The sequence below is a fragment of the Choloepus didactylus genome, chromosome 27, assembly GCF_015220235.1.
Source record: "Choloepus didactylus isolate mChoDid1 chromosome 27, mChoDid1.pri, whole genome shotgun sequence".
NCBI lineage: Eukaryota > Metazoa > Chordata > Mammalia > Pilosa > Megalonychidae > Choloepus > Choloepus didactylus.
The window spans coordinates 16923634-16948439 of record NC_051333.1 but is presented as its reverse complement, the minus strand read 5'-3'; the positions used below and the strand labels follow the sequence as shown (position 1 = coordinate 16948439).

Here is a 24806-nt window from a genome sequence, read left to right as displayed (position 1 = left end):
CAGCCCATATGTTCTATCTTTGGGTATATTTTGTGGGCACTTAAAACGAATGTGTATTCTGCTGTTGTTGTGTGGAGCATTGACTTAAATGTTAATTACATCCTGTTGGCTGATAGTGCTGTTGAGTTTTTCTGTATCCTTGATGATTTTGTGACTACTTGTTCCATCAAATGTTGAGAGATCATTATTGAAGTCTTAAACTATAATTGTAGGTTTGTCTATTTTTTCCTTTCATTTCTAACAATTTTTGCTTCACATATTTTGCAGCTCTTTGCAGTTCTCAATGTTTGGTGAATACACATTTGAAATTGCTGTGTCTTTGTGGTGTATTATTTCTCATTATATAATATCCCCCTCTAGTAATTTCTTTGCTCCGAAGTCTGCTTTATCTGATATTAACATAGACTTTCCTGCTTTTTTTAAAAAAATCTTTATATGATATAGTTTTCCATCCATTGCCTTTCAAGCTACCTATATTTTATGGATGTTTTTTTAACCCATTCTGCCAACCTGTTAATTTGTGTATTTTGACCAATTAATACTTAATGTAGTTATTGATATGTGTCTAGGTTTCCTAGACCTACCATAAAAATGAACCACACCAGGTAGTTTAAAACAATAGAAATTCATTGTGTCACAGTGTGCCAGTTTGGATCTATTATGTCCCCAAAACACCATGTTCTTTGATGCAATCTTGGGGGCAGACATATTAGTGTTGACTAGGTTGGAATCCTTTGATCAAGTGTTTCCATGGAGATGTAACTCAATCAATTGTGGGTGAGACCTTTGATTAGATAATTTCCATAGAGGTGTTATCCCACCCATTCAGGATGGGTCTTAATTAAATCACTCGAGTTCTATAAAAAAATTCACAAACAGAAAGACCTCAGGGAAGCTGAGACTGACATTTTGGAAAGCAGCTAGGAGAGACATTTTGAAGATAGCCATTGTAACAGACTTTTGCTGACACTTTGGAGATGTTAGCCCAGCGTTTGCTGCAGAGAAGTTAAGAGAGACAAAATGCCCCAAGAGCAACATTTTGAAGAAAGCACAGAAGCTGAGAGAGGAGCTAGAAGACAACCCAGGATCAGCAGATGCCAGCCACGTGGCTTCCCAGCTAACAGAGGTTTTCTGGACGCCATTGGCCTTCCTTCAGTGAAGGTATACTCATGTTGGTGCCTTAATTTGGACATTTTTATGGCCTTCAGACTGTAAATTTGTAACCAGATAAACCCCCTTTATAAAAGCCAGTCCATTTCTAGTATTTTGCATTCTGGCAGCATTTGCAACCTGGAACACACAGTTTTGGATGCTAAAAGTCCGAAATCGAAGCCATGCTTCCTTTGAAGTCTGTAATGAAGAATCTGTTCCATGACTGTCTCCAGGCTTCTGAAATTGACTTGCTGGCAATCCACCATGTTTTCTGCCTCAGTTTTCAAATGGCATTCTCCACTCCTTATGTACCTAAATTTCTACTTTTTATATGCACACCAGTCATATTGGATTAAGGGAACATCCTTCTCCAGTATGACCACATTGTAACTTGCCTAATTACATCAGTAACAACCCTATTTCCAAATAAGGTCACATTTTGAAGTACAGGATTAGGAGTACAATATATCTTTTTGGAGGACATACTTCATAAGAATCTGTTCTTTCCCCCATTGCATGTGCTTTGCACCATTGTTGAAAATCAATTTCGGAAGATGGTGAAATGAGGAGTGGCAGGGTTCACTCCTGTTCCAAAAATACCTAGTATATAGACAGAAACTGTCTGAAACAACAGTTCTGGGCCTCTGGAGACCAGGGGAGTATTGTGAAGCATCCAAGGAAGAGTGGGACAAAGAGAGTGAGAAACAGCAGTGAAAAACTGGGAGTATTTTGCTCAGCCAAGGCTCCCAGCACATATACCCACAATTGAGGGAAGCAGCTTCAGGCCAGTCCAATCCCTGCCTGCCATGCTGCTTTCAACTAGGAGGGCCATAAGAGTCCTACTCCTGAAGAAGAGAGGGGCATGGACCAGCACTGATCCAGCTATTGGCCAGCAAATTTAGACCACAGGGTTCCACAGCCTTAGCCTCTCCCAGAGAGGTGCTGCCATTCCATTATTTGCACCCACGTGAGAGGTAGAGCCCACAGAGGGCTAAAAATACTCTGCATTTATAGGGTTGAAGTGAATAGGTTGCTGAAGAGCACCTGCTGAGAAGACCAGGAAAGCACACCTGTGAGGAGCCATCAAAAAGGGTTCTTGGCAAAGAGTGTCATCTGCTGGGCAGGCCAGGAAAGGGCAGCCTGGGTATCTGCTTACCTGATCCTCTACTCAGAGCCCTTTGAAACTGATCTGAGCCCCCTACTTGGGTCCCTTACCCTGTGTAGGCTGGGAAATGATAACAAAACAAGTGTCAAAGAGACTTAACACAAACCCAGTCAAAAACAAAATAGTAGACGAGAGAGAAACCAACTTTCAAAATAATCCTGTCATTATAAGCAGTTGCCCAGATATCAGCAAAAAACAACAAGCCATACTAAGAAGCAGGAAGATATTGTCTAGACAAAGAAACAAATGAAAAAGTCAGAGGAGATACAGAATTTAGAACAAATAATGAAAGATGTTCAAACAAATCTCCTAAATCAACTCAAGGACATGAAGGAAAATATGGCTAAGAGATAAAGGATATTAAGATGACACTGGGTGAGCATAAAGAATTAAAAAGCATGCAAAGAAAAATAAGAGAACTTTTATTTTGATGGGAAAGAAATGTACAATACATGAGATTAAAAATACACCAGAGGCATACAACAGATTTGACGAAACAGAAGAAAGGATCAGTGAGTTAGAAGACAGGACAACCAAAATCTCAAAGACAGAAGAAGACAGAGAAAAGAATGGAAATGAACAGGGTCTCAGTGAGCTGAATGACAACAGGAGAAGCACAAACATCTGTTGGGGTATCCTGGAAGGAGAAGCAAAAGGAAAGGGGCCAGGGAGAATATTCAAAAAAATAATAGCTGAAAATTTCCCAACTCTTATGAAAGAAGTAAAGATACAAGTGTAAGAAGTACAACATATTCCTAACAGAATAAATCAGAGTAGACCTATTCCAAGACACATACTACTCAGACTGTCAACTGCCAAAAATAAACAGAATTTGGAAAGCAGCAAGAGATGCTTAATACAACTAAGCCCCAATTTCTCATCAGAAGCTACAGAGGTGAGAAGGCAGTCATATGATAAATTTAAGGCATTGAAATAGAAAAACTGCCAGCCAAGAATTCTTTATCTAGCAAAACTCTTCTTCAAAAATGAGAGTTTAATATATTCACAGGTAAACAGAAACCAAGTTTGTTAACAAGACACGTACACTACAAGAAATGTTAACAGGAATTCTGCAGGCTGAAAGGAAAAGACAGGAGGGAGAGGCTTGGAGGAGAGTATAGAAATGAAGACTATTATTAAGGGTAACCGAAAGGGTAAAAAGACAAAAATGAAATAAGGCATATAAAAGACAAAGGAACTTCCAGGAAGATGGCAGAGTAGGTGAGGCAGAACAGGCTTCTTCCCCATCAGAGCAACTAGAAAGGAGCTGGAGGACACCAGGGACCACGGTTTGGGGATGTGACCAGCCATAGAGGGTCCCCCACAGTATGTGGAGGGGACACCCGACAAACACAGAGGAGAGACGGCAGCTGGAGGGATGTGGTGTGTTCCCTTTCTGGACCGCCCGCCCCCCGCCCCCCCAGGCTGGCAGTAGCAAAACCATCGCCAGGCAAGGTAGTGAGCAATGGCTCTCCTATCCACCTACCTTGACAGTTTGCTGGGGGCTGATCCTCCACAGCCAAACAGTGGGAAGCTCCTGTGAGGGAACACAGCGGGCTGTGATAGCTCTCCCTACAAGGATCCCAAGGGCGTGGTACAGTGACGAGAAGTGGGGAAGGGAGAGCACCATACCAGTCATTGGGAGCCCCTCCCACACCCCAGAGACTCATGGGCACAGGACAGGCAGAGAACTGGCAGGCGGGGCCCATGTCTCACCTGCAGGGTGCCATTATTCAGGCTCCCTACCTACCTGCTCGGGTCCCACATTGCGGCTCCAGGATTTCCCAGAGCACACTAATATAGATGAGTAAACTAATTGGTTCCTGACTCAGTATCAACTCAGCCTACCGCACAGGAAGACCTACTTGAGCGCACCACCTGCTGGTAGGTTTGGGAAACTGTACTCCAGCATGCCAAATTATTTATAATTAATTAATCCTGCAGTTCCCAAAATACCACTATCAAGACAAGCAAATGCCCCGAAGCCAGCAGACAATTACAAAGCACCTGAAGGATACAGAAGATATGCACAAGCAAAACAAACAAAAAAAGCTGGAAGAGACACAAAATTTGGAGCAATTAATCAAAGAAGTGCATGCAAATATTAATATTATGGCTTAGTATATAAAGGAAATGAAAACCCTAGAAGAGCATAGAGAAGAAATTGCAAGAGTAAATTTTAAAAAATAGCAGATCTTATGGAAATAAAAGATACTGTTGATCAAATTAAAAAATTCTTGCGACACATAGCACAAGATTTGAAGAAGTAGAAGAATGAATTAGCAACCTTGATGATAGATTGATGGAAAGTAAAAGCACAAAAGAATGAATGGTGAAAAAATTCAAAAAATTTGAAATAGATCTCAGGGAAATGATGGACAACATGATGCAAACAAATATAAGAATCATTGGTGTTCCAGAAGGGGAACAGAAGAGTAGAGAGCTAGGAAGAGCATTCAAAGAAATTGTTGGGGAAAACTTCCCAACCCTTCTAAAAGACATAAATATGCAAATTAAAAGATTCCCAATGAACTCCAAAAAGAATAAATCCAAATAAACTAATTCCAAGACAAATACTTATTAGATTGTCAAATGCTGAAGAGAAGGTGAGATTTCTGAAAGCAGCAAGAGAGAAGCAATTCACACATGCAAGGGAAACAGTGTAAGACTAAGTACTGACTACTCAGTGAGCACCATGGAGGCAAGAAGGCAGTGGAATGACAGATTTCAGATTCTGAAAGAGAAAAATTGCCAGCCAAGAATTGTTTATCCAGCAAAGCGCTCCTTCAAAATTGAGGCAGAGTTTAAACTTTTCACAGACAGACAAATGCTGAGAGAATTTGTCAACAAGAGACCTGCCCTGAAAGAAATACTAAAGGAGAAATACTAAGGGAGCTCTACCAGCTGAGAAAAAAAAAGAATGGAGAAGAGCACAGATCTGAAGAGTTATTAGTTACGGTAACTTAAAGGAAAAAAAAAGAGAGGGGAAAAATAGATTTAATACTTAAAAATAAAGGATAAGATGGCTAGTTCAAGAACTCCGTTCACCGTAATAACTTTGAATGTGAATGGATTAAACTCTCCAATTAAAATATACAGACTAGTAGAATGCATTGAAAAATATGACCCAGAGATATGCTGTAAGAGGCTCATCTTAGACCCTGTGACACAAAGAGAATGAAAGTGAAAGGATGGAAAAAAATATTCCACATAAACTGCAATCAAAAGACAGCTGGGGTAGCCATATTAATATTGGACAAAATAGACTTTAAATGCAAAGGTGTCATAAGAGATAAAGAAGGACACTATATATTAATAAAAGGGATAATTTGCCAAGAAGAAATAATAATTATAAATGTTTATGCTCCCAAAATACATGAGACAAACGTTGGCTAAAGTGAAGGGAACAATAGACATGTCTACAATAATAGTGGGAGACTTCAATACACCACTCTCTTCTCTAGATAGGACAACTAGACAGAGGACCAATAAGGAAATTGAGAGCCTAAACAATATGATAAATGAATTAGACTTACTAGGCATAAACAGATCGTTATATTCCAGAGTACCAGGATATACATTCTTCTTTAGTGCCCATGGAACATTTTCCAGGATAGATCGCATGCTGGGGCACAAGTCTTAATAAATTTAAAAAGACTGAAATTATTCAAAGCACAATCTCTGACCACAATGGAATGCAACTAGAAATCAACAACCACCAAAGAACCAGATCTTTCACAAATATATGGAGGTTAAACAACACAGTCCTAAACAACCAGTGGGTCAAAGAAGAAATTACAAAAGATATTGGTAAATATCTAGAGATGAATGAAAATGAGAACACATCAAAACCTGTGGGATGCAGAAAAGGCAGTGGTGAGAGGGAAGTTTGTAGCTCAAAAGCATATATCAAAAGGCAAGAAAGAGCTAAAACTAAAGCCCTAACTGAACAACTGAAGAGGCTACAGAATGATCAGCAATTTAACCCTAAAGCAAGTAGACAAAAAGAAATAACAAAGATTAAAGCATAAATAAATGAGCTAGAGAACAAAAACGCAATAGAGAGAATAAATAAAACCAAAAGTTGATTTTTTGAGATCAAGATTGGCAGACTCTTAGCTAGACTGACAAAGTAAAAAAGAGAGAAGACCCAAATAAATACAATCAGAAATGAGAAGGGGATAATTACAACAGATCCCAAAGACATTTTAAAAAGTCATGAGAGGATACTATGAACAACTGTATGCCAACAAGCTAAACAATTTGGAGACAATGCACAATTTCCTGGAAACACATGGACAACCTAAACTGACCCAAGAAGAAACAGAAGACCCCAACAAACCAATCACAAGCAGAGATCCAATCAGTCATCAAAAAAATCTATCTACAAATAGAAGCACAGGGCCAGATGGCTTCACAGAGAACTTCACCAAATTTTCCAAAAAGAATTGACACCATTCCTGCTCAAACTCTTTCCAAAAAATTGAAGAAAAAGGAACACAACCTAACATTTTATGAAATTAACATCACTCTGATACCAAAACCAGTTAAAGACACTACAAAAAAAGGAAGACTATAGGCCAATCTCCCTAATGAATATAGATGCAAAAATCCTAAACAAAATACTTGCAAATCAAATCCAAAGGCACATTAAAACAATTATATACCACAACCAAGTGGGGTTCATTCCTGGCATGCAAGGGTGGTTCAGCATAAGAAAATCAATTAATGTAATTCAACACATTAACAAATCAAAAGAGAAAAATCAAATGATCATCTCATTAGATGCTGAAAAAGCATTCGACAAAATTCAACATCCCTTTATGATAAAAACACTTCAAAAGGTTGGAATTGAAGGAAATTTCCTCAATATGATAAACGGCATAGATGAAAATCCCATAGCGAGCATAGTACTCAACAGTGAGAGGCTGAAACCCTTCCCCCTAAAATTGGGAACAAGACCAGGATGCCCACTGTCACCTCTATTATTCAACATTGTGCTAGAAGTTCTAGCCAGAGAAATTGCCAAGATAAAGATATAAAAGATATCCAAATTGGAAAAGAAGAAGTAAAACTGTCATTATTTGCAGATGATATGATCATATATTTGAAAAATCCTGAGAATATGACCACAAAGCTACTTGAGCTAATAAACAAATTCAGCAGAGCAGCAGGATATAAGACTAATGCACCTAAGTTGGTAATGTTCCTATACACTAGTAATGACCTAACTGAAGAGGCAATCAGAAAAATTTTTCCATTCACAATAGCAACTACAAAAACCAAGTACCTAGGAATAAACTTAACCAAGGACATAAAAGACCTCTACATAGAAAATTACAAAATTTTACTAAAAGAAATAACAAAGGATCTAAATAGGTAGAAAAATAGTCCACGCTCATGGATAGGAAGACTAAATACTGTTAAGATGTCAGTTCTACCCAAACTGATCTACAGATTCAACGCGATCCCAAGCCAAATTCCAACAACCTACTTTGCAGACTTGGAAAAGCTAGTTATCAAATTTAGAGAAAGGGGCCTCAATTTGCCAAAAATGTCCCATAAACGAAGAACAAAGTGGGAGGACTTACACATCCAGACACTGAAGTCTACTATAAAGCTACAGTAGACAAAGCAGCGTGTATTGGCATAAAAAGACATATTGATCAATGGAATCGAACTGAGAGTTCGGAAATAGTCCCCCTGATATATGTTCGACTGATTTTTGATAACTCCTCCAAATCCACTGAATTGGGACAGAACAGTCTCTTCAACAAATGGGGCTGGGAGAACTGGACAGCCATAACAGAAAGAATGAAAGAGAATCTCTACCTCATGCCCTATTAAAAAATTAAATCAACGTGTATCAAAGACCACTTTTTGATATGAGACAGTACCAAAAAACTCCTACAAGATAATGTAGGGAAACATCTTCAAGACCTAGTATTAGGAAGTTGCTTCTTAGATCTTACACCCAAAGCACAAGCACTGAAAAGAAAAAATAGATAAATGGGAACTCCTCAAAATCAAAAGCTTCTGTACCTCAAAGGAATTTGTCAAAAAGGTGAAGAGGAAGCCAATTCAATGGGAGAAAATATTTGGAAACCATGTATCTGATAAGAGACTAGTATCTTGCATATATAAAGAAATCCTACAACTCAACAATAGCACAAACAACCCAATTATAAAATGGGTAAAAGTTATGAAAAGTCATTTCTCTGAAGAGGAAATACAAATGGCTAAAAAACACATGAAAAAAATGTTCATCCTCACTAGCTATTAGAAAGATGCAAAATCAAAACCGCAATGAGATATCATCTCACACCAATAAGAATGGGTGTCATCAAACAAACAAGAAACTAAAAATGCTGGAGAGGATGTGGGGAAATTGGAACTCTTATTCATTGCTGATGGGACTATATAATGGTACAGCCACTCTGGAAGACAGTTTGGTGGTTTCTCAGAAAACTAGATATTGAATTACCATATGAACCAGCAATTCAACTTCGTAGTATATACCCAGAAGATTTGAAAGCAGTGATACGAACAGACATTCGTACACCAGTGTTCATGAGCAGATTGTTCACAATTGCCAAGAGATGGACACAATCCAAGGGTCCTTCAACAGATGAGAAGATAAACAAAATGTGATATATACATACGATGGAATACTATGCGGCAGTAAGAAGCAACAGGGTCTTGAAACATGGCAACACGGATGAACCTTGAAGATATAATTCAGAGTGACATGACAGACACAAAAGGAGAGATACTGTATGTTACCACTTCTATGTACTACCTGAACAATGTAAAATCAATGTCCTATAATATAAGAATATTGGGGACCTAGTGATAGACAGTAGCTAGTGAGGGGAATGATAATCTAGTATGTTCAGATATGTTAATGATGGTGAATTCAAAGGTATGGTAATGGATAAGGATGATGATTGTTAATTGGATAAATATCAGAGCTGTATTGAAGCAAACAGGAATGAACAGGGTTGTTTAAAGGCATGTTTCCCACAGATCAGCACCGCAAATATAGATAGGTGCTTGCATGATATACTTCTAAGGTATGACACTAGCACAGAGTTGACAACAGAAGGGTACCTGAGAAAAATCTACACATTACATACTAGGGACTATAATTAATAGGAATACCATACTAATATTACAGAAATACTAGGGACAAATAATTAAGGGCTGACGAGCTACAAGATGTTTTGGGTCATGAGAATTATTTTAAATGGAGAGTGATGAGGATTGTACAACTAAGTGATGATAATGTGAGATATGGATGGATTATCATGGATATAACATATGCTATGTGAACTTAGGAAACCCGTACTTTATAAGTCAAGCCCTTGTGCAGGTCTATTCCATTTATTTCCATGTTTATTTGTAGTACCTGCTTTCTTTTACTCATTCTTTCAACAAAATTATGAAGTGCCTACTTTGTTTCAGGCACTATAACATATGTGGAGAGAGGGGTAAAACTAGACAAAGTCTGGACCCTCAGTGGTAGTTTCCAGAATGCATTACAGTGTATTTAATATCCCAATGTGTAGACCTTTGGCAAAATCCACACCTATGATATGGCTTTTTTATCGTTCACTTCAAACTGGTTATAATTTCATAGTTAACTTTTTAAAAACATCATGAAAAATTTCAAATACATTAAAGTGGAAATCAGCAACAACAACAAAAAGACATGTACCCAAGACTCAGCTTACCATTATTTTTCCAAACTTAAACTATCCATCCTATTTTTCTGCAGGAGCATTGTAAGGCAATCTCAAACATCTTATCTCATGTGTATAAATGTCAGAATTTATTTCTGATGAAGACATTATTTATATAACTACAAGGTCATTAACAAACTTAACTTAGTTTCTTAATATCATCTAATATTCAGTCAATATTCCGATTTTCCCAATTGTCATAAAAATTTCTTCTTTACATTTGTTTGTTCAATTCACCATCTAAATAAGAACCATTCATTCACTGCGTTTGGTTGGTTCGTCGCTGAAGTCTCTCTTAAAAGAGCAAAAGGGAGTTTCTTTTTTTCAATGCCAGTTATTGGTTGAGAATTGGTCATTTTTCTTGTAGAAATACACACATACTGGATTTAATTGCTTCTTGTTCTGTCATATAATTTGTACTTTTATTCCCTGATTCTTCTTTACACTGAGAGTTAGATCTTGAGGCTTAATTAGAGTCAAGGTCAGTATTTTTGACAAGCTATGTAGGTCTTATTGTATCACATTACCAGACACATAATGTTTTGTTGTCCTACTTTTGGTGAGGTTAAGATTGATCAGTGGGTTCAAATGTTGTCATTTTGTCAGCTCCTGTCAATGTTTCACATAATGGTCTTAACATCCACTGGGAATCATGCCTAGATCCTTTATTTCACTATGTATTGCAAAAATGGAGATTTTTCTAATTCTGTAATTTTCTGTATTCATTAGCTGGAATTCTCTAATAAAGAATAACTTTCCCTCATCAACTTCTGGTTGCCCTGATATATAGTTCACACAGGAATTGGAAACTAAATGTTTCTTTCATTTTATTTATCAATTTTCAGAATGAGTTGATGCCCTGGCAACCTCCACAGGCATACTGCACAGATGGAAAAATAGAGAAGTAATAGTTAAGATTAAAAGCTTTTCCACAGTCAGTCCTTTAATATAGTGTTCTTTTCTAGAATGAGTTTCCTAAAGTTTAATGTGGTTTGAATGGTGATGAAAGACTTCTGTACATTCATTAAATTAATATATTCTTTTCCTTGAATAAAACCTCTTATATGAGTTAGTTGGGAACATGAAGCAAAAGGGATTAATACATTCAAAAACTTTCCTCTAGAATTTATTTTCTAATGCTCCTTAACAAAATTCACAATGGAAGACTTTCTTAGTTATTAAATTATATTATGAATTCTCTGATGATAAGTAAGGTGTGAATGTTGTCTAAATGCCTTCTTACATTCCTTACATTTATATGGTTTCTCACCAGAGTGAATTCTCTGATGCTGAATAAGAGAAGAATGAAGTCTAAAGGCCTTTCCACATTCCTTACAGTCATATGGTTTCTCACCAGTATGAATACTCTGATGCTGAGTAAGTTGCGAGAGCAGTCTAAAAGTCTTCTCACATTCCTTACATTTATAAGGTTTCTCACCAAAATGAATACTCTGATGTTGAGTAAGTTGTGAGAACAGTCTAAAGGCTTTCCCACATTCCTTACATCCATAGGGTTTTTCCCCAATATGAATACCCTGATGTGAAATAAGTTCTGAGTAACGACGAAAGAACTTCTGGCACTCCTTACATTCATAAGGTTTCTCACCAGTATGAATTCTCTGATGCAGAGTTAGGTGGTAGCCACGACTAAAGGTCTTCCCACATTCCTTACAATCATAGGGTTTTTCACCAGTGTGAATTCTCTGATGGAGAGTAAGTTGTTGGCGTACTCTAAAGGCCTTCCCACATTCCTTACACTCATAGGGTTTTTCACCAGTATGAAGTTTGTGATGTACTCTAAGACCTGTACTACACAGGAAAGCCTGCCCACATTCTTTACATTCATAGCATTTCTCAGCAATATTAAGTCTCTGGTGTCGAGTAAGATGTGCATACTGCCTAAAGGTCTTCCCACATTCTTTACATTCATAGGGTTTTTCACCAGTATGAATCCTTTGATGGAGATTAAGTTGTCCTCGCACTCTAAAGGCCTTCCCACACTCCTTACACTCATAGGGCTTTTCACCAACATGGATTCTCTGATGTACTCGAAGGTCTGAACCACATGAAAAGATCTTATCACATTTTTTACATTCATATAGTTTGTCAGATGTATGAATTCTTTGATGTCGACTAAGATGTGCACACTGTCGAAAAGCTTTTCCACATTCTTTACATTCATAGGGTTTCTCGCCAGTATGAATTCTCTGATGGAAAGTAAGTTGTTGGCGTACTCTAAAAGCTTTTCCACATTCCTCGCATTCATAGGGTTTCTCTCTATTATGACTTCTCTGATACAGAACAAGAGATGTGCGATTTTTGTAAGTAGGTATTTTCTCAGAAACGGTTTTCACTTGCCTGAAATAGCCCTCTTGAGGACCTTCTTGTCCCTCAAATTTGTTTTTATATTCACAATCTTTTCTGCAAAAGGAGTCTTCTAAACCATGACTTTTAATTATTTCCAGTATCTCCCACTGAGATAAATTCATTTCATAAATATCCTTTTCTTGAAGTAACTTCTTAGCGTCATAACTAGACTCCAAATCTGAAAGGAAACAAGAAGAAAAACATCTGATATTTTTCTGCTCTAGAGAAAATATATAAGCAAATAAAAAATTTGATAAAAGGAAAATAAGAAACCCAGAAAATAAAGCCCAGTTGATGTAAATGTGCTAGAAAACTCAATCAAGTAATTTGAAAAAAAGCTAAGGGGAATAAAGAAAATGATGAATTCATAAGGTTGGAGATTAGGGATTAGGTTAGAAGAGTAATTCTTAAAGACAGGTGTGGACTGGAATTATCTGGTGAGCTTACTACAAATTTTCTTGCTCAGGCACATACCCAGACCATTCTACAGGACACTCAGCATCTTTATTTTTCACATCAGATTATTTTGATGCAAGTCAAAGTTTGAGAAATTCTCCTTAAATTTTTTAATGATTTCTCTTTTTAACTGAATAAAGTACTAACACCAATAACATGGCTTCTGCTAACCATAAGATAACCATCCCAAGTCACAGTCCCCTTTGCTCCCTATGTCCCTCTCATACTTGCCTACTTTCAGCTACTAGACCACATCACAATCTCCATTTCTTGGAACTTTTCATAGGTTGTTAGTACTCCCCAAAATCTTCTGACTGGGGATCTCTCCCTGGCTGTGTTCCTTTTCATCCTCCAGATATCTTGTTAAAAGCGAAACAAAAAAACAAACAAACAAAACCCTTCCCTGCTGTCTTGATCTATTAATTTCCTAGGGCTACTGTTAACAAAGTATCAAAACTGGGGGGGGGGGGCGAATTATTCTCTCACAATTCTGGAGGCTTCAAGTCCAAAATTGCTTTCAGCAGGGCTATGCTCCCTCTTAAACCTGTAGGGAAGAATCCGTCCTTGCCTCTTCTAGCTTCTGGTGTTTGCTGGCAATACTTGACATTCTTAGCTTGTATATGCATCATTCCAATCTCTCCCTGTGTCTTCTCCTCTTCATATAAGAACACTGGTGATACTAGATTCAGAGCCCAGCCTACTCCAGGATAACCTCATCTTAACTAATTACATCTGCAAGGATCCTATTTCCAAACAGAGTCATATTCTGAGGTACTGAGGGTTAGGACTTCAACATATCTTTTTGGGGAACACAATTCAACTCATAACAATGTCCCTTATTTTCTATCCCGGTAAGTTATTCCTTATTTCTGAACACATTTCTCTATTTTGTTATTACATATGCATTAATTTTTCTATTTATCATTCCTTTATTTTCTTGTCCCAAACCTCCCCAGAGGCAGAAACAATTTTTTTCACACATCATTGAATAACAAACCCATAGCACATACTGTTAATCAATAAATTCCAATAATTAGTTAAATAATTATTGAGTATGTTGCCTTGCCTCCAATCTTAAACCTTACCATATCACTTAAGTGTTCTCTTCTCACTTTCTATAGAGATGGGGAAAAAAAACACAACGAAGCTATCTCAGTCAAATATATACATAATTATTTGTTTATATATGAGTATTCTTCCAATTGCCTCTCCATTTTCACTTGTGGATATCTCCACTGCAGCTCATCTCCTAGTCTGTGTAGACATGAGTGAACTTTGTCCCTTGTTACCCATTCATAATCAAGATGAGAGGCTCTACTTATCTTTGTTTGCATTTACATAACTATACACCATCTATGTTATAAATATTTAACCTGTTTGGTTTATGCATACCCTTCCCCATGTCCTCCCTAATAGTTATCACAACCAATGCCATCAAGGACTTCCTTAAAAAGTATTTTAGTGATCTTTTCAGGCAAAACAGGTTTATACTATATTAAAAGGCTAATAAAATTCTGAATGAAAGAAGTATGTTTTTTCTCAATTGTTTATTTTCTAAAATATTTTGCAATGTGTTCAATATTTTTAAAAAAGAAAAAGCTGTTCTTAAAAACTATAATACAGCAACATTATTTGTAATAGACCCAAATGGAAAGAGCTCAAGTGTTCCTCAACAGAAGAATGACTATGGCATCTTGGTACAATGCAATTCTGTCCAGGAATGAGAAAGAACAATCTACAACTACACACAACATGGATCAATATCACAAACATAATGGTGAGTCAACAAAGCCAGACATAAGAATACTACTGTATGCTTCTATTTTCATAAAGTTCAAAAAAGGTGAAACTAACCTATGGTGTTAAAAGTCAGGATAGTGGCTAACCTTGGTGAGGAGGAATGACTGGAAGAAGTCAGGAGGGGGCTTCTGGTATTCTGTTAAAGCTCTATTTCTGAATCTGTGTGCATAGCCACTATATGGCAATTCACTTATTGATTTGAATATTTTTTGTAAGTATATTTTAATAAGTTAACAAAAAAGATATACTAAAAGGACAACAAGAACAACAATTTAAATTGTGTGGATAAAGTATGAGCAGAGACAGTTAAATAAATGGCATAGAAAATACTGCTATGAAATGCCATAGAAATATTGCTATGTAGCCTCTCTCTGCTTCTCCCTCTCCCTTAGTCTCTGTCTCTCTACCCAAGGAGCAATACAAAACTAGCAATTTTATAAGAATTTTTTAGAAAGAATCAATTTAGGGCCTCAGTAAGACAAATAAGATATAAATGATATGTGTAAAATGGCCAAGCAATGAGCTAAATAATAACAGAAATAAATAGGTAGCTATAAATTTCTGACAAGCCTTATGAGATATAATAATTTCAAAGGAGTTACTTGCAAATTAAAAATTAAAATCCAATAAACTAACAGGAAACTCACAATCAAAATCAAAACAAAAGGTTAAAACATTTGTAAGAAAAGTGAAAAAAAAATTAATATTTCACTACAGAAAAGCCCACAGAATTTGGCAAAAGAATTATTAACAATGAAAGAGTAAAGGAAGTGAGGAGAGAAAGCACTAAATAACTACAAGCATAAAAAAACTTAGGGCAAAATATCCATATTCATTAATAAACAAATTTCAGCAAGTTATAAAACTTACCCTATAAAATTTGAAGATTTTCATTAAAAAAACACAAAACACACATGCACATTCCCAGTGAGGACATAATAAAACTGAGACTCTTCTACTTAAGTAGCATGCAAGATTAAGATCTTGGCATGGTCTTTAAATGTTTCTTTCTTATTTTTTATTGATCAGATTCATCAGTAGATGCTGTTATTCAGAATAAGTGTAATTATAGCAAATTAAGGTAATTGGTACCTTTTTGCAGTTTTGAATTACACTATTTATAACTTCTAAATTATCATTCCATAAAATGCCCGTGTTTCAACACTCTACCTCATCACATGCTGATTTAATATTTTTTATATTAAAATAGTCCCTCTGTGCTACCAGTCATTCAAGTGCCATGAGTTTTCAAAATAATTTAAAGAAAACAGATAATCAAGTTGACTGTCACATCTTACATGATCAGGTAAATTACAAATGTACTTTGGAGTACAAGTGCCCTGGATAGATGTAATATTTCTCACATATGTCTGTACTGAGTTATTCTCTGAAAAAATAGCATACCAACCAGCCTAGTCACATCACCTTGTGATTAGAATTCAGAATTGAAATGTTAAGAGCCTAAAAATTTTAAGTCAGACCAGGGATTCACAACTGTTCATTTCAGCAGTACCTTAGGCAAACTTTCCAAAGTAAATCCAAGGCCCCATTGTTGCTTTTGCTATCTTTTGACATACTTTGTTTTTTCATTTTGTAAATTTTTGGAAAAGTCATCTTCAAATAATCTCCCCTAGTTTCCTTATATGTGTGGTTGATAGTCATGATAGTGATGCATAAGGTAAGCTATAAGTTTGACTGAAATTCTGATAGACTATTTTGAGCTTTTATGACTGTCAAACTTGATAATAAGTATATGTTACTAATATATGAATTGATGTTAAATGTATCTTCCATTTGGATTTCTTTGGATAAAGTTATTTCTTGATGTGATTAAAAAAAAAAGATCTTGGCATGGTGGACATTCTCATCTGGGAGGCTCCTCTACAGCATATGCAGTTAAGCTGTATGCTTTCTGAAGAGCTGGTATGGTAACTAAAGAGTTAGCCATGTTTGTTCCCAAATTTATTTATGCTGGCTCTTATCCCTGCAAGCAAATAAAATTATAATGTTTAAAGACAATCACTTCTATGAAGACTAGGTTGAAAGCCTTGGAAGTATTGGCTATTCAGGCACATTACTATGTTGTCAAAGTAGGCAGGGGTGAGAAAATAGTAAAAGACTGATGGGAAACATTAAGAAGTATCAAGCATTCTGCACTCAGGTTGCTTCAAAATATCTTTAGATTCTTGTTCCACTTTAAGGAAACTGAAACTGAAAATAATAGCTTATGCATTATAATATGTGTGATTTTATCAAGAAAGAATGATGTTGGAGCTACCTGAAAGGAAATGTCTGGCCAAACTTCAAAAGACTGGCCTCTGGTTGGAGATTTTAATGTTCTAACTTTTAAGACATGCAGGTAAAACATTTAATTGTTTAATTTTAATAAATCAAATACTAGTTTGGATTCTACTGAAGAAAAAGAATTTATTCCATTAAACAGTGCTGTGCCAGTTTGGACACATTATGTCCCCCAGAAAAGCCATGTTCTTTAATGTAATCTTGTGGGGGCAGACTTATTAGTCTTTTGATTAGGGTGGAACTTTTTGATTAGGTTGTTTCCATGGAGACGTGACCCACCCAACTGCAGGTGAGACATTTTGATTAGATCATTCCATGGTGGTATGACCCCACCCATTCAGCTTAATTAGCTCACTGGAGTCCTTAAGAGAGCTGAGAGCCCACACAAACGCAGATGCTTGGAGATGCTGGGAGATGCAGACAGAAGGACATTTGGAGAGAAGTTAAGATACGTAATCCAGAGTTTGCTCCCAGGAGTGGCTGAGAGCTGACACAAACTCAGACGCTTGAAGATGCTTGGAGACGCTTGAGATCCAGACAGAAAGATGTTTGGAGATGATAGTTAAGAGATGAAGCCCACAGTCTGGCCTGGAGAAGCTAAGAGAAGACCACCAGATGCTTAGATACACAGGAGCTGAAGAAGCTAAGAGAGACAGAAGCCCAGAGAGATTTCGGAGAAAGCCATTTTGAAACCAGAACCCAGGAGCAAAGGATGAGTAGAAGCCAGTCACATGCCTTCCCAGCTAACAGAGGCGTTACGGTTGCCAATGGCCATTCTTCGGTGAAGGTATACTCTTGTTGATGCCTTAGTTGGGACACTTTTATGGCTTTAGAACTGAAAATTTGTAATCTAATAAATCCCCTTTATAAAAGCCAATCCAGAACCTAGATGGCGGCTAGGTGAGACAGGGCGAAAAAACAGCTCCGTGAAAAATACTAGATAAAAACCAGAAAGTGACCCAGAACACCACTTCCAGCGATGCACCAGCTGGACAAGGTCTGCTAAAACCATAGGGACTGTGCACTTGGTGAAACTGGGAGTCTGCATTGTGAAACAAGTGAGTAAGCCGGCTGAAAGTCCCGCGGCCATGCTGCAGTGTAGGGAAACTGTGGGTTGGTGTTTGGAAATGGACTAGTTCTTTTTTAAAAAAAAACAAAAACCCGGGAGCAGCTACAGATACGGCAGTGAGAACTGCACAGTGAGGCACTGCAGGAGCTGGCTATAGCCAACGCCTCGGTGTCTGGCGTGGAGGATAGCCCTCCCCACACCCACTGCTGATTGTCCCGCAGACAGAGGGACAGAGGGGAGAGCCAAAAGGAGAAAGAAACCACGCCCCTTGCAGCTGGCTTCCTGGCGTGCTGGCAACACTCCTGCCCGGGGCCGGACCCGCAGCCCAGAGCCACGCCAGGAAACCCAGTCTGACGGGGAGTGTATCCCATGGCACCGCGCACACGCCACAATATCGGCCGTGGACAGTGGTCTTGGGTGCACCCAGAGCTAGTTTTCCTGGAGTTGGGAAGGCAGAGCTGTGCGAAAAGGGGGGTTGATACGCCGCATTGAGCCATTTATGCATCAGGCTGGGAGCGCCAGTGCACGGCCCAGCGGCCCAGGGCTTCCCTTGAGGGAAGGCGCACTCTTGTGACATAGCACAGCCTTCCCTCAGCAGCGGTCCTGGAAGATCACAGCTATCAAGCAAAGCAAATGCCAAGAGGCCAAAAACAACAGAAAATCTTAAAGCATTTGCTAAAACCAGATGATATGGAGAACCCAATTCCAAACACCCAAATCAAACAATCAGAAGAGACACAGTACTTGGCGCAATTAATCAAAGGACTACAGTCAAAGAATGAGAGCATGGCACAGGATATAAAGGACATGAAGAAGAGCATGGCACAGGATATAAAGGACATGAAGAAGACCCTAGAAGAGCATAAAGAAGAAATTGCAAGACTAAATAAAAAAATACAAGATCTTATGGAAATAAAAGAAACTGTTGGCCAAATTAAAAAGACTCTGGATACTCAGAACACAAGATTAGAGGAAGATGAACAATGACTAAGTGTCCTAGAGGACCACAGAACAGAAAATGAAAGAACAAAAGAAAGAATGGAGAAAAAAATCGAAAAAATCAAAATGGATCTCAGGGATATGATAGATAAAATAAAACATCCAAATTTAAGACTCATTGGTGTCCCAGAAGGGGAAGAGAAGGGTAAAGGTCTAGAAAGAGTATTCAAAGAAATTGTTGGGGAAAACTTCCCAAACCTTCTACACAATATAAATACACAAAGCATAAATGCCCAGCGAACTCCAAATAGAATAAATCCAAATAAACCCACTCCAAGACATATTCTGATCAGACTGCCAAATACTGAAGAGAAGGAGCAAGTTCTGAAAGCAGCAAGAGAAAAGCAATTCATCACATACAAAGGAAACAACATAAGACGAAGTAGTGTCTACTCAGCAGCCACCATGGAGGCAAGAAGGCAGTGGCATGGCATATTTAAAATTCTGAGAGAGAAAAATTTCCAACCAAGAATACTTTATCCAGGAAAATTCTCCTTCAAATTTGAGGGAGAGCTTAAATTTTTCACAGACAAACAAATGCTGAGAAATTTTGCCAATAAAAGACTTGCCCTACTTCAGATACTAAAGGGAGCCCTACCGACAGACAAAGAAAGGAGAGAGAGATATAGAGAATTTTAACAGACATATATGGAGCCTTACATCCCAAATCACCAGGACACACATTTTTCTCTAGTGATCACGGATCTTTCTCCAGAATAGACCATATGCTGGGACATAAAACAAGCCTGAATAAATTTAAAAAAAACAACAACTGAATATATTCAAAGCACATTCTCTGACCACAATGGAATACAAATAGAAGTCAATAATTTTTTATTTGTAACTCCACTGTTTACTTCCTACACAATATAAAATACATAAACTCTAATGACAACTCAGTGGTTTTGGACTCAATGTAAAATATGTAATTTTTGACAAGAACTATATAAAGGCGGGGGAATGGAGGAGTATAGAAACATAGTTTATGGGTCCTATTGAAGTTAAGTTGGTATCAAAGAAAACCAAGATTGTTATGGATTTAAGAGGTTAAATTTAAGCCCCACAGCAAACACAAAGAAATTATCAGAGAATATGACCATAGAGGTGAAAAGTAGAGTATGGGTTATGAGAAGTGGGGGAAGGGGCAATGGGGAGTTAAGAAATGAGTGTAGGGTTGCTGTTTGAGGTGAAGGGAAATTTCTAGTAATGGATGGTGGGAAGGTGATAGCATTACAACATTCTAAATGTGATTAATCCCACTAATGGAATGCTAGGGAGGGGGTGGAATGGGAAGATTTAGGCTATATATATGTTTCCACAGTTGGGGAGAAAAAAAAAAAAGACTGTCTAAATAGATGACAATTGAATGCCAAGGATGATCCTGGATGGGATCTGAGGATGGAGGACAGGAGGCTCAAAGGGACACAGTTGGGACATAAGGAAAAAAAAAAAGGAAATATAGAATGTAAGCTTTGTATCAATGTTGAATTTCTTGAACTTCTTAGCTGTGCTTAATGGGACTGCACAAAAGAATGTTCTTGTTCATGGGAATTGTATATGTGAATTATAGTGTTTGTTCAAGGATGTGTGCAGCTTGCTCTCATATGTTCAGAAGACAGAGCAATAGATGATGGATGATAGGGAGGGAGGGAGGGAAAGAAAGAAATGGCGGTGTGACAGCATGTTAAAGTTGATGGATCGGGGTATTGGGGGAGGGGGGTCAGGGTATGCTGTGTATGGAGTTTGTATTGTTTTTGCAACTGTTCCTGTAACTTTGAATTTATTTCAAAATAAAATTTAAAAAAAAAAGCCAATCCATTTCTGGTGTTTTGCGTAACGGCAGCTTTAGCAAACTGGAACAAGTGCTAATGCGAAACAAAATATTAGCCTATCTTATTAGATCAATATAAAAGGAGAAATGTGATTGCCCTTTGCAGGCATCAACTTGAAAGAGAAAATAAGGAGTAAATTACCTTATCATAAAATTACTTTGTTTCCTGAGGTTATTATGTCTTTTATTATCTTTTGCTGATACAAGACAATATGGGATACAAAATATTTATGACCAAGGACATTCTAGTTAAATTAACACCAGAGTTACTGTATCAAGAGAATTGAAAATGTTAAAACCCTAAGACCACAGAATTGTATTTCTGAGAATCAAAAATGACCATATATTGAATAATCCATACTGAATTCCAATGAAACACTGAATAATCCTCATATACTGCTTATAATCTTACTGCTTATTTCATCAAGGAATCAGAAGCAATTACAAGAAAAATATGTATTCTCCTCCTCACCACATTATCCAATCCCTGTGTCTGTGTCTATATCATAGACATGGTTTCCTTCATGTATTGGCTCCTACTCCCCACCCCCCAACTACTGAAGGTCATTGCTTACAAAATTATCCTTTTCTCTTTACTCCATCAATTTTCTTCCTTTGAAATCATTCCTTTTAGCCTACAAACATGCTTCTAACACCTCAAATCTTAAATTCCCTGTTCCCATGTTTCCTTCCCTTTTCTGGAAAAATTCCTCAAAAATTGTGTGTATTTATTTTCATCATTGCCTCACCTCCCATTTTTCTTTTATCTCCCAGTAACTTAAAAAAAAAAATTACAGAGAATTTCTAATATACACAAAAGTAGGCAGAACAGTATAATAAATCTCCATGAATCTATCAACCAGCCCTAACAACCATCAATCCATGGGCAATCCTGGCCTATGGAGACCTCAATCCCCCCTCCTCACATTATTCTGAGGCAAATCCCTGATGGCATATCATTTCATTTGTATTATTTCAGTACTTATCTCTATTTTTTTTTAAAAATATAACCAAGATACTATTACTCAAACTTAAAAAAAAATGAACAGTGATTCTTTAATATCATCAAAAACAAGTTTACAAATTTACAACTGTCTCACACATTAAATTTAAACAAATTTAAAAAAATTGATCTAAATAAAGTCCATACAGTACAACTGGCAACTATATGTTCTCCTACTATCTTTTGATTTCCCTTACATTTAATTGTTGAAAAAAACTATTTTTGGTCTATAGTTTCCCATAGTCAGAATTTTGCTTACTGGGTTCCCAAGGGCTAGCAGAACATGCTCCTCTATTTTCTTCCCATAAACTGGTAGTTGGCTCTAATGCTTGATCAGATTTAAGACCAATTTTATCTGCAAATTTACTTCGTAGGTGATAGTGTGTTCTTCCTTTAGAAGAAACATAAATGTCTGATTTTCTTCATTTCTGTGATGCTATTGGCGCTGATGTTCAATGCTTAGGTCTACTCATTATGGGTTCTAAAACAGTTATATGCTAATTCTACCATACCTTCTTCATTTATTCACTAAATACCTTTACTAAGAGAAACATCCCTCCTCCCTCTACTACCCATTGGTACAGTTCATATAGGAAAGGCAGGAAAAATGCTTCTTTTTCTTTAAATTTACATTTTCTAAATAAGTTCGTTCCCTAGGATCTTCCAGTGGTGTATGATTTACTTTTAGAATCATTGAAGAATTTATGGAATTAAGCATATTATATATGTTCCAATGCACTGTGGTTACATGTATTGGTGCTCAACTGGTTTTATCTTTGGCCATATGGAGCCTCTTCAAACTGGCTCCTCTAACCTGACCACCCTATCTAAATTACCCCATTCACTCATCATAATTCTCTATATTCTTATTCTATTTCCTGTTATCACTTCATGATATTTAGTAATCAATTTATTTGTTTACTTATTTACCATATGATTCTCCTACTACACTATAAACTCCATGAGAAAAGTGCAATTAAGAAATGCATACATAAAAGTTGAAAAACAAAAGATGAGCCAGAAAGGAATTAGATCCAAAATACAGGCAAAAAAGATTGTCATTAGGGAAGAAAGCTTTCCCCCATTGAAATGGGAGGGAAATGTGAGAGAGGAGAAAACAAGAACAAGTGTTAAGTATGGATGAAATTTCTTTGGTGGCTCAGGCTGAGAAGATTCAAGTTTTCTTCCCAGGTTTCAGGTCTTTTTTTCACCAAGAACAGTTAAGGGGTGTGTCTCCTCCCAGCCCAGCAGGGCTGTGCCATACCATGACGGCTTATCGCTGACTGCCTAGCACTCACCCAGGATCCATCTTCTTTCCTCATCCTTCATATCCATCCAGGGTTCTTTCCCTTGCTCCAATAAGGTAATTACACCTGGCTTAGAAATGGAACATCCTGCTTGAAAGAATAGAACATGAGAAAGAAATAAGGAATTTACTTAATCAAGCCTTTAGAACAAAGAAGGGTGATAGGACTGTACAACATTCAAATTGGAGCCATTTTAGGATCTAAAGTAATAACAACAGAGAGATAGGGATATGGTCTTACTTTAATGTAAACTCAAACATGCTCTGTCTTTTGGGAGGAAGTAATGGTTGAGAGCACTAGTTTCAACACCTGCCTCTTTTTCACCTGGGTCACTAGGACAAATAATTTAATGTCTCTTTTCAACTTTTTCAATTGTAAAAAGGGATTAACAATGTCTACCACATAGGATTGTTGTGAGGTTTGATTTAATATACATAAAGTGCTTAGATGAGTGCCTATTATATAATATGCACTATATAAGCTTATTGGTTACAATTTTTACTATTTTTAAAATCCAACTTGCTAAGAGGAAGATATTTAGTTTCTTCCCAGGAAATGTTAAATATGAAGTTCTGGGATTTTAAACTTTAAATCACAAAGCAGTTAAAAGATAAAATATCTGTTGTAGGAAATTGAATATGTCCACTTGAGTTTTACAAACTCTTGATTCAACCCAGAATCATATATATCATATACACTCTTTTAATATAGCACCAGACACCTGTCTTGCTATTCTCATTTGCAGGTCAGCAAATAACACAGACCATCTATAGCAGTATGAAACCAGATTTGACAGTGGTTTTGCTGTTAGTGTCCAAGAGTTAAAATCCAGCTGTCTTAAAGAGAGGCAAATACAGAAAAGGACAGAGGATGGTATAAAGGTCATTGAATTATGGGGGAAGATGAAGGTACTTAACAGAGGTGCCTAATCCCAAACTACAAAGTAGATATTCAATTTATTTCTAGAAAGGCAGCCCTGAGATTCAGTCCTAATAATTCCTAAATTATTTGAGAAAGGTAAGCTTACCCAGTGATACCAGGTTGCTATAGATCTCTAATATCACATCCCTGTACAAATTCCTCTGATATGAGTCCAGGCATTCCCACTCTTCCTGAGAAAAGTCTACAGCCACATCTCTGAACATCACCATATCCTGAAATGACAACCCCATGTATTATTTGTAAAGTTAAAGAAAATATTTTGAAGGGGGAATATATCAAACAAATAGGCTGGGCCTAGAAGCCTGTGATGTGGGTAGGTGACAGTAAGAAAAGGAATGTGACTGAAGCAGAGTATTTATTTACATGTTCTTGAAGATTCCTATTAATGTAGACCAGGGGTCAGCAAACTTTTTTTGTAAAGGGCTTGCTACATGTGGTCTCTGTCATATATTCTTCTTTAAAAATGTAAAAACCATTCTTAGCTTGCAAGCTGTACAAAAACAGACCATGAGCTAAATTTGGCTCATGAATTGTAGTTTGCTCACCCTGCTACAGCCAAATCTTCTTACATACTATAGGATACTTAATTTTATATATTTCCAGATTTTTACAGGTAATTATCAGAATTTCCTAATTAAGTAGAATACTGTTCACAAGAGCACATCTTGCGAT

General features: G+C 37.1%; 1 protein-coding gene across 2 annotated transcripts in view; it reads right to left on the bottom strand.

Annotated features, from left to right (window-relative positions):
• The window catches only part of LOC119521664 (zinc finger protein 30 homolog), a 203595-nt gene that overhangs the window by 151089 nt on the left and 27700 nt on the right, over positions 1-24806 (bottom strand). Inside the window, exons 3-5 of one of the 2 annotated variants that reach the window (XM_037820207.1) lie at positions 24220-24346; positions 23184-23282; positions 9593-12604 (exon numbers count right to left, since the gene is read on the bottom strand). In XM_037820207.1, the coding sequence (XP_037676135.1) occupies positions 11238-12604; positions 23184-23282; positions 24220-24346 (1593 nt within the window). In that variant the 3' untranslated portion in view covers positions 9593-11237. Of the gene's footprint in view, positions 12605-23183; positions 23283-24219; positions 24365-24806 lie in introns of those variants that run through there. The other variant, XM_037820206.1, reaches the window with a different exon arrangement.